The sequence below is a fragment of the Triticum dicoccoides genome, chromosome 1B (assembly GCF_002162155.2).
Source record: "Triticum dicoccoides isolate Atlit2015 ecotype Zavitan chromosome 1B, WEW_v2.0, whole genome shotgun sequence".
NCBI lineage: Eukaryota > Viridiplantae > Streptophyta > Magnoliopsida > Poales > Poaceae > Triticum > Triticum dicoccoides.
The window spans coordinates 76,223,562-76,235,171 of NC_041381.1; the positions used below are offsets into that span (position 1 = coordinate 76,223,562).

General features: G+C 41.6%; 1 protein-coding gene across 2 annotated transcripts; it reads left to right on the top strand.

Moving 5' to 3' along the window:
* The first annotated feature begins 1,113 nt into the window (after positions 1-1,113).
* Positions 1,114-6,916, top strand: LOC119320402 (WD repeat-containing protein WDS homolog). Of its 2 annotated transcripts, XM_037594505.1 has the most exons (5): positions 1,114-2,165; positions 2,395-2,463; positions 2,834-2,935; positions 5,036-5,680; positions 6,501-6,916. In XM_037594505.1, exons 1-5 carry the CDS (start codon positions 1,509-1,511, stop codon positions 6,669-6,671), a joined length of 1,644 nt encoding a protein of 547 aa, XP_037450402.1. In that variant the 5' UTR covers positions 1,114-1,508; the 3' UTR covers positions 6,672-6,916. The 2 variants fall into 2 exon arrangements, with proteins under 2 accessions (XP_037450402.1, XP_037450408.1); XM_037594511.1 differs by lacking the exon at positions 2,395-2,463 and having other exon boundaries at positions 1,116-2,165.
* Positions 6,917-11,610: the final 4,694 nt, after the last annotated feature.

Genomic DNA, 11,610 nt, shown 5'->3' on the forward strand with positions numbered 1-11,610 from the left:
AAACATTGGATTCTGTGGCTGCCGCCATAATGGGAGTAATTGACGACTAATAATGCTTAGGTTAACACCATGTATAGTATAACTTTTTTGACTTTGTCATACTTTCTATGTTCCTATTTTTTGATCCCCGGAGCGAATCTACATTCATTACATGATTTTGGTAATATTTCTTAAATCTTTTCTGGCTTTGTCATACTTTCTATGTTAACACCATGTCACTTCTTAAATATTTTCGTTCTCTTAAAAATAATAGAGTCTACTAAACATAGTTAGGTCAAATGCAAACCAACATGTGGTTGAATGGTTAGGAGGACAATGGTATCTTCAGTCCACTAGGTTCAAGTCTTAGACTTGACCCTGGTACTCGTCATTTCCTGGATTTATTTCAAGCCGTTCGGCGATGCGTGTTTAGTGGGAGGAAGGGTGTGCGTGCGTGTGTTCATAGGGATGAATGTATGTGCGTATGTATGAGTGTCGACGTCTGTACCTTGTTCAAAAAATGTAAGATCAAAATAATTATTCTGACATGATTAAAGAAATGGATAATGAAAAAAGATCAATTATGCAGTTAACTTAAAGCTATTGGAACTTGGTTTGTAATACTGGTTTGATCAGATTCCATGACATTATTTTTCTCCGTTGTGGTGGCAAATATAATGCATATGAACCTTCGGTAATACGGGGATGTGATTAGATTGGATGCCTAATGATAGAAGCAGATTATAAGAAACGAATATCCAAAAAAAATATTGTGTGTGTTTGAAATGAGGTGGAGAAAGGGAGATTGTGAGCCGGATGCGCCATTGACAAAGATGATAAGTTTGAATTAGGTAGGTGGAGACATGAAGGCAGTGGATGAAAGATAAGAAAAGAAGTAATGCCTCGTGATTATTGTTAAACCACTAAAATATTATGCCCTGTTGCAACGCACGGACATTTACCTAGTTTTAACATAAAATCCGAGGAAAATTACGAACCCGGACGTGGGGAAGAAGTGCATCATGAGAACAAAGCCAACTCGGGACCCCACCGCCGATCTTATCCTCGTCTAGTGAGCTCGTGCGGCTCGGATTCAACTCCAATGTATAATGGACGGCCATGGCCCCTCCAGCGTCCCGTTCGAAAACAACCGTCCGAGCTGTGTATGCATTCCCAAAATATCTACTTTTATCGGCCCACAGATCCACCAGGAAACCAAAACTCCCCACAATTTTGATCTGATCATTTCAAAATCCCACAACCCCTCTTCCAAAATCGCGTCGTCACACCAAGAAGCTCTCGGAATTTCGAGTTCTCCTCCCATTTTTCCTGGCATCGGGCGCGCAGATTTTGACCAGTTATCAACTGTTCTTCTCCAGTCCCTCGAAGCGCAGAATTTTGTTCCTTTTTCCGGCTGTTTTGATCCGACAGTTGTTCCGAATCACTCTCTCCGCAGCTGACGTCCCTTTTCCGGGTTTTGCTATTGCTGGGGGCGTAAAATCCCTCAAGCTGGCGAATTCGGCGTGTCCATGGACCAGCCCGAGAGCTCTCTCCCCCATGCCGCGGTCCAGAAGGGGCAGACCCCACGCCGCGAGGAGCTCGTGCGGCTCATCGCGCAGTCGCTCTACTCCCTCGGTTACCGGAAGGCGGCAGCCACGCTTGAGGCGGAGTCCGGTGTGCCGCTGTACCCCCCGGAGCACGACCGCCTCCTGCTCGACGTAATGTCTGGCCGGTGGGACGCGTGCGCGGCCACTATTGACTCTCTTACCGGCATTACCGAAAGGAACCGTGCGGTCGCGGAGTTTTTGGTGTGGAGAGGGCACTTCCTGGAGCTGCTGGGCACTGGGGACGCTGGTCTACGCCTTGCAACGGAGGTGCTCTCGCGTCGGATCGCCCCTCTTGCCATCGACAGAAGATGTGTGCACTGGCTGGCTCGCGCAGTGGTCACGTCCGAGGGCGCGGTTGCACCAGAGGCTGTGGCTGAATGCAGGATTGGGCTTTTCTTGGATTTGGTTGAGGCGTTGCCGCCATGGTTCCGTGTGCCAAGTGGGCGGCTTGAGCATTTGGTGGAGACTGCGGTTATTCAGCAGGTTGCTTCGTGCATATGTCATAATCTGCCGGATGAGGTCACTCTATTTGAGGATCACAAGTGCCATGAAGAGCAGATCCCTTCCGACTGTGCGCAGGTGTGAGTTTTTGTAGTTCTTGGTTTTTCCTATCAGCTTCTAGATAAATTTCGTAGCCTGTCAGATTTATAAGAAATGAGAAATTGTATGCCACACTCAGAAACTAGAGTTATCGAAGCAGAAACTTGAATACAGCAACTTCTATTGAGTAGTTCGCAGAGCACGCTTCAGCATGTCTATTTACATATGGTCTTTAAATTTCTGTTCCATGATGTTGCTATATCTGCAGCACCATCCCTCCTTGTGTTGGCTATTGGAAGCATATAATTATCATTCAACTGGAACTTGTGCTTCAGAAGTACGAAGTGCTCCTTTTCCATCAGCGAGGCAGGACTTGTATCATTTTGTAATCTTTGCACCGGAAGTATAAATTAATCTGCTTCATTCGCTTTTATGCTTCCCATAGTCACCATGCTAATTCACATAAAACTTACTGTTCAGTACAAGTGTCCTGTGGGTTTCAAACATTGCTCAATCCTCAGTGAGATGGTTATGAGTTATGATATTTCAAAACCAATATCCACAAGACTATTAATTTTGTTTGTCAAAAGGGGATGAGTATTCATATACACTATTTATGTATCCTAAATGAGTAGACATAGTCCATGCTTGGGTGCTGGGGCCGTATGGCAGAGATGGATACTTGAAACTTCTATGCTTGTTTGCAGATATTATGTGCTCATAAAAACGAAGTTTGGTTTGTAAGGTTTTCAAATGATGGAAACTACCTGGCATCATCTTCAAGTGATTGTACGGCCATCATTTGGAAGGTATAGTTATACACCCTAACATTGACCTGAAAAGCAATGTGCCTTGTTACTTGCATAAATAATGCTAAGATTATATTTTGTTCTCCTGGCACTTTAGAATTTTGAAGCAGAACCATCAGATTCAGGGCACAATAGAATAGGCTTGTTTTTCTGCTCCCAGCTATACCTAACATCATTGAATAACATATAAAGTGAATAAACTGTTTCACTCTGACAGTACTTTTTAACTGTTGGAACATTGCTCAAGCGAGCAGTGTAATACGATATATTTATTAGTACAGAGCTTGCTCCAAACTGCCAGAGTTGTAGATAAGCTGACAGACTGCATTAAGTACTATCTGCAGTGAGATACTCTGTTGAACTCTTGGAAGTGTAGTATTCACCGTGACACGTTTATATTTAGGACGCTCTTTACCTCTGCTGAATCTGACTATGAATAGAAGTTCTACACTCTGTCAAGCCTGTCAGATATCCTTGTTACATATGATCGTTGCTGATCATTACTAAAAACTTCATTCATGATGGATAAAATTTATTCAAGGAAGTGTACAGTAGAAAAATATGCATCTTTCTCTTGCTTCTGGTTTTGCTCCTAGTAAGCACTCAGCCACCTAGAATGGTTGTTATGCCATCCTTCAGGCAAAGAGGCCATGAGCCCTCACTCTTGATTGGCCACCTGGGAGCTCATCTCCCATGTTGGTTTTTCCATTTCCCTGATAGAAAATTCCCTGAATAAAGTATGCATTTAATTATTTTCCAAATTTATTAGTTAGTTTCAGAGTTTTCCCTGAATAAGAAAAGTTTTGCCATTTTGATGTTGCCAGGCTGGGCCACCCATGAACAAGTCAAAATAAAATGATGTTTTCGAGTACATGTAGCCAAACCTTTTTTGAATTTTAGCCACTAATTTGTTCAATATTTTTTATTACTTGTACGAAATAACACTGAATTACTTCCATAGTATAGTAGTATTTTATAGTTTCCTATTTTGTATTGCTATGAATATCGATGAGAAAAGATGATTGTTGGAGACCATACTGATTTCCACCTACGACTGGCAGTAGTTTTTCCTGTTCATGCTTTTATTAACGGCCTTTTCTGCCGTCCTCTTTTATCATATTCCCATCATTCATCTTTGTCATATGCATATTACCACGATATCTCTCTAAATATGATTAATGTCGTCTTCTCTTCCAATTTTTATGCTATGATAGGCAGATGGGACTATATTCAACTGAGTAGTGATACAAACCTGGGCTTGGGAAGATCATGCTTCTCATGTGAGATCTTGGTCTTCTTTCTGGTTTGTTCATATGCTTCATTTTAACTGGACCTGTGAAGACTTAGGCTCAGTTTGCGGTTGCTGAACTGTGCTGCGATGTGCTTATTCTATAATTTCGGAAAATAGACACGAAACTAGAGACAAGATGGTTAAATAAACACTAAATAGACAAAAGCTTTTTGGATAAGCTGGATTATCATAATCCAATGCAATGCCAAACACAGCTTTAATACGGTCACGTGCATTTGTGTTGTTGTGAAGTTCACTGCATAAGTTAATGGGGCTCATGAAACATCATATAAGCTGGTCTATTTATGCTAATTGAACTTTATTTGTACAAGGGTTGCGTGGAAAACGTACATCTTGAGTGAAGTAGATGACATTTCATAGCTCTCATGTACGCACTGTAAGATGTGTCAAAAGCCTAGCACTGTTGCCTATGTTCCCTTTCCTGTTGATCATCATTGATGTTTCCTATTCAAAGCTAGTGGAGAGATGAGGGTGTAAGTATGTTAACTGAAATATACATGTGTGAAAACACCATAAGTTGTGAGGTTACGAGTTATGACTATGCATCCTTTTGATTCTATTTTAATTTTTAATTTTTACAGCTCATTTAAAGGTAGTAGGCGTGATTTATATGAATACTGTAACCACCCTCTTGCAAAATCACATGTTTTCATCCAGAAGAATATTTTCTGTTTTTTATTGGCATTCACGTTTAGTCTTTATACAATTTATGTGCCATGTTAACTCATTTCCCCGCTTGTATTACAACTTCAAATTCTTGTCATGTCTAACCCCCAGAGATGATGTAGGTGGAAGAAGATGATACATTAACCAAGAAGTACTGCCTCGAGGGTCACAAAAGTCCTATTTCCTTTGTTGCGTGGAGCCCAAATGATAGAATGCTTCTCACTTGTGGTAATGGGGAATCTTTAAAACTGTGGAATGTTGATACTGGTGAATGCAATCTTAAATTTGGTGCTTCAGTAAAACACATCATCGCGTCGTGTGCATGGTTTCCAAATTCAGAGAAAATAGTATGTGCCAGCTGTGAACCAGAAAGTTCTCCAAATATGATTTTCACTTGTGACCTAGAAGGCCAAGAACTGGAAATGTGGGCTGGAGAGAGAATACCTAAAGTTAGTGATCTTGCTGTGACACCTGATGGCCAACATCTAATCTGTGTATGTCCTAACGAAATCTGGATCCGAGAACTTCGGAAGGGGCGGGAATGGAAAATTCCTGAACGGCAGACAATATCATCTCTTTCTCTTTCAGGTGATGGACAGTCAATGATTGTCAACCTTAATAGCCAGGAAATTCATTTGTGGAAAACCAATGGAAGTTCTAGAGTGCCCGATAAATACAAGGGGCACAAGCAAGGAAAGTTTGTGATTAGATCATGCTTTGGAGGATCAGACTATCTGTTCATTGCTAGTGGCAGTGAGGATTCACAGGTACACCCTCTTGAAGAATTTAACCTTGCCTTTGAAGAGATCTTAGCCTGCTTCCATTTCAACTTCTTGCTTCGATTCCATTAGGTGGTATTTTTAAACAAGGAATGACATCTGTTTAGAAACAGCAGTACCATGCGTTTGGAGGTTTTATGCTCTTGCACTATACCTTTTCTGTGAGGAGTGATGCTGAACATCGCAGACTCGCATATCCAAAAGTAGAATTCTTCCATACCTGAAATACCAGTATTCTTGCTGATCATTCCAGACTCATTAATTTTGTGTTACAGAAGGCATGCCTTCGTTTGCAGTTTTGCTAAATTAGCACTATTCAGCATTAACTAGTGGAAGCAGACACATTAGTTGGCATGTAGTACAATTTTAGAGGAACACTGTAAACAAACCAGCACAAACTTTTGTGATCAATCACACTAATGTTTAAATGAACCTGCTGTATGACCTTTATCTATAGAAATACAGGATACAAACATCAAACCCAATACTGAATGCGAAATAATCGGAAGTTTGTGCTGGTTTGGTTTGCAGTTTTGCTAAATTAGCACTATTAACTAGTGGAAGCAGACACATTAGTTGGCATGTTGTGCAATTTTAGAGGACCACTGCAGAAAAACCAACACAAACTTTTGTGATCAATCACACTAATCTTTAAATCAACCTGCTGTATGACCTTTATCTATAGAAATAGAGGATACAAAAAGCAAAGCTAGTAGTGAATGTGAAACAATGGGAAGAGCTCACATCTGTTTTTCTCGTGCTCTTGTTGAGCGTTTCCGTTTTGCTGATGCGTAGAGATAATGGGCAGGTGTACATTTGGCAAAGAGGCATGGAGATGCCGATAAAGGTCCTATATGGGCACTCAATGACTGTAAATTGTGTAAGCTGGAACCCCGCGAGGCCCCAGATGTTGGCTTCCGCAAGTGATGACCGTACAGTTCGAATATGGCTAGCGCACAAACCCCACAGTTTGACTTGAAAAGTTTTGTATGTTTTCCCTGTGAATAGTTGTACATTTTGACTGTATGCACAAACTAGTTGGGGATCTTTTTCCCTCGTAAAGAGCTTTTAGCTACTTGAGAGAGGTAAACTTTGAGCAGCCAGAGATAGCAGGATACGGGTAAGTTATTTATGAGATGGCGACGCCGGTTGGAGTTTTGCCCGCACACTCTGTAAAGAATCACAGTTGCATCAGAGCCTTGTACGCATGAGTGCTGTTGTTTAGTCTGGATGACTTGTGCTTGGGTAGATTCAGTTCTATTCCTGCCTACTGCCTATCTTGCGTAGAAGAGACTGGGACAGCTGAATTTTGTACTCTCTCCGTCCCAAAATAAGTGTCTCAACTTTGTATTAGCTTTAATACAAATTTATACTAAGCTCAAGACACTTATTTTGAGACGGAGGGAGTATGTGACAAGTCCGGCTGTCCTTCGGGGTCACGAATTGGAACTTCCATGGCTTTTTTTTTCGTTTTGTTTTGTGGGTACTTTTTCTTTTAACTCGATTACTTCAAAGTTTACATTATGCACATTTAACTATTCTTTGCCATTGTAATGTACTTCCTCTGTAAACTAATATAAGATCTTTGGGATCCGAAAGATCCCATATTAGTTTATAGAGAGAGTATTAACAAAGGCTAAGACTCTGTTTATTCATTATTTTGCTATGTAATAGTCTGACGGGAGTGATTTTTGCAGTGGCATTCAAATCTTTTTTTTAATGAAGCTAGCGAGCTTTTTTTAAAAAGCTAAAATCTAGGACAGGCGATCGCTTTTCAACCAAACAATAAATAAATCTCTCCTTTGGCGGATGTAGATAGTGGTCTGCGTCGGTGGCATCTGAGGACGATAAATCGTGGGTTGGGTTCATGGTTGGTGACTGGTAGGTTCCAGACAAAGGTAATCATCCCTATGCTCTCATGCCTTCATCAACCGAGGTGTCGCTAGACACTATAGTGTTGTCGTACTACATGGCACGGCGACATGTCTGCCAGCCCGCACCTGAGTTGCACGGTCCGCCCACGAACGCCACGTCCCCCTACATCCAGACAACCTTGAGATCAACCAAGGAACCGGCACCCCAACCACCGATGGAGCCGCTAGTGACTGCCCTGCCTCGAACAACGTTAGATATGAGACAAGGGAGTACCCTGTCGAGGAAGGGGGGGGGGGGGCGAGCGGATTGAAGCCACGACCAACGTCATCTGCGTCGGTGATGGGATGGCCAACCATGTCGGAGCCTCCCATCCATCCTACCAACCTCCCCACCGAACACCCCCCACGTTGCCCCACCACGACCACCGTATGAGATCAATGCAGGGCCACCAACTGTTCGCCGATGGAAGAACCAGACCAGCCATTGATATCCTGTAAATGCATAGGGCGATGTAGCAATTTCATGATAAGTAAGGTTTGTCGATCCCACATGGAGTGAAAAGGTAGACACTACTATCCCCACAGTTGTGTCGTCACTTACGCAACTATACTTACACCCAAGCAGGAGTTTAGAAATAGTTCACTAAAGTCGGTTGCTAGGGAAAATGTCAAAAGAGAGAATTAAACTAAGGTACTGAAACAAAGAAAAAAATAGATACTAAACTAAAATGAGAAAATAAACAATATAGAAATATGTGATGCTTTAGATGAGAACGCTAGCGTCTAGGTACATCCTCGTTCGGCTTTGGCATTGATTGTGGTTAAGCTTTTCGACCATCGGCACATAAGTCTATTCCTTGCATTATAGGATATGGCAATCAATCGATGGTGGGCGCTTGGGCGGTACCTCACATTACATTGTCTCTCAATCAGCCATGTTGAGACAACTCAATTGTCCTAATTCCCATCCCATACTAGTAGTGGCTGATAATGGAAAGACACGACCACGAGGACCGGACCGAAGGCAATAAGTTTTATGGACAAGTGTGATCCCTAGAATATTTGTGTTCCCCTCAGGATATCAATGCTTGCCACACAGAGGTCTCTCAACGTTTTCAACTACACCAATGGATCAGACGTCCAATCACTAAGTTACCGCAAAGGTAAATAATCAACATGAAGAAGGCACACATAAATAGACGATGCATATCAAATAACTGCTTACTAGCTGACTGGCTCATAGCCAACAATTACTCAAATAACATCACATATAAAGGGGCTTCAAGAGTTGTTACAACCCCATCACAGAGACCGTGATGGGGGAAGGAGAAGGGGTTGGTGAAGGCGATGCAGTGGTGCACGGCCGCGCCCCACAACCGTGCTCCTCTGGCGGCGGCTCCCTTTCGGTCTTCCTCGAAGGTTGCAACGATGGACATGAAGGCTTGGCACAACCCCCTGATACGTCTCCAACGTATCTATATTTTTTGATTGTTCCATGGTATTATATTATCTGTTTTGGATGTTTTATATGCGTTAATATGCTATTTATATTATTTTTGGGACTAACCTATTAACCTAGAGCCCAGTGTCAGTTTTTGTCTTTTTCCTTGTTTTTGAGTTTTACACAAAAGGAATATCAAACGGAGTCCAAACGGAATAAAACTTTCGCGATGATTTTTCTTGGACCAGAAAACACCTACGAGACTTGGAGATGAAGTCAGAAGACCCACGAGGCGACGACAAGCCGTAGGGGCGCGCCCTAGGGGGCGCGCCCTAGGGGGGACGCCCTAGGGGGGCTCCCCCTGGGCTTGTGGCCCCCTCGGAGGTCTCCTAACCCTAATCTTTGGCCTATATATTCCCAAACCATTAGAGGCGTCCACGAAAATACTTTTCCATCGCCGCAAGTCTCTGTTCCTGTGAGATCCCATCTTGGGGCCTTTTCCGGCGATCCTCCGGAGGGGGATTCGATCACGGAGGGCATATAAATCAACCCTATTTCCCCTCCGATGATGCGTGAGTAATTTACCACAAACCTACGGGTCCATAGCTAGTAGCTAGATGGCTTGTTCTCTCTCTTTGATCTTCAATACAATGTTCTCCTCGATGTTCTTGGAGATCTATCCGATGTAATCTTCTTTTGGGGTGTGTTTGTCGAGATTCGATGAATTGTGGATTTATGGTTAGCTTATCTATGAATATTATTTGAATCTTCTCTGAATTCTTATATGCATGATTTGATATCTTTGTATTTCTTTTCGAATTATCGGTTTGCCCAACTAGATTTGTATTTCTTGCAATGGGAGAGGTGCTTAGTTTTGGGTTCAATCTTGCGGTGTCCTCACCGGTGACACAGTAGGGGTAGCGAGACACGTATTGTATTGTTGCCATCAAGGATAAAAAGATGGGGTTTTCATCACATTGCTTGAGTTTATCCCTCTACATCATGTCATCTTACTTAATGCGTTACTCTCTTCTCTTGAACTTAATACCGTAGATGCAGGCAGGAGTCGGTCGATGTGTGGAGTAATAGTAGTAGATGCAGGCAGGAGTCGGTCTACTTGACACAGACGTGATGCCTATATTCATAACCATTGCGTTGGATATCGTCATAACTTTGCGCTTTTCTATCAATTGCTCAACAGTAATTTGTTCACCCACCGTATGCTTTCTTTCAAGAGAGAAGCTCTCTAGTGAAACCTATGGCCCCCGGGTCTATTTTCCATCATATACTTCCAGATCTATAAACTAAAAAACCCAAACATACCTTGCTGCAATTTATTTATTTTATTTTATTTTAAGTTTTAGTAATCTTTTATATCTATCTCTATCAGATCTCACCATTGCAATTGACTGTGAAGAGATTGACAACCCCTTTATCGCATTGGGTGCAAGTGTTTGATTGTTTGTGCATGTGCATAGATTGAAGACTTGCTTGTACCTCCTACTGGATTGATACCTTGGTTCTCTAACTGAGGGAAATACTTATTTCTACTTTGCTGCATCACCCTTTCCTCTTCAAGGGAAAAACCAACACAAGCTCAAGAAGTAGCAGGAAGAATTTCTGGTGCCGTTGCCGAGGAGGTCTACATCAAGCATATTATTCGCCATTTGCCTCTTGTTTTCCTCTCCCCCACTTCTAAAATGTTTTTTTAGAAAAACACAAAAGATTTGCCTTTTTATTCGCCCTTCTTTCATTCGACTTTTCGTTTGCTTTTTGTTTGCTTGTGTACTAGATTGCTTGCTTTGTCACGATGACTCAAGAGAATACCAAGTTGTGTGACTTTTCCAATACTAATAATAATGATTTTATTAGTACTCCGATTGCTCTCTCCACTAGTGCAGAATCTTATGAAATTAATGCTGCTTTGCTGAATCTTGTTATGAAAGATCAATTTTCTGGCCTTCCTAGTGAAGATATCGCATCCCATCTAAATACTCTTGTTGAGTTGTGTGATATGCAAAATAAAAGAGATGTGGATAATGATATTGTTAAATTGAAGCTATTTCCGTTCTCACTATGAGATCATGCTAAAACTTGGTTTTCATCTTTGCCTAAAAATAGTATTGATTCATGGAATAAGTGTAAAGATGCTTTTATTTCCAAGTACTTTCCGCCCGCTAAGATCATCTCCCTTAGGAACGATATAATGAATTTTAAGCAACTTGATCATGAGCATGGTGCACAATCTTGGGAGAGGATGAAATTATTGATAATAAATTGCCCTACGCATGGTTTGAGTTTATGGATGATTATACAAAATTTTTATGCGGGATTGAATTTTGCATCTAGAAATCTTTTGGATTCCGCTGCAGGTGGTACTTTTATGGAAATCACATTAGGAGAAGCTACTAAACTCCTAGATAATATTATGGCAAATTACTCTCAATGGCATACCGAAAGATCTTTCACTAGTAAAAAAGTGCATGCAATTGAAGAAATATTTACTTTGAGTGGAAAGATGGATGAATTAATGAAATTGTTTGCTAGCAATAATGCTCTGATTGATCCTAATGATATGACTTTGTCTTCTTTGATTTGAAATA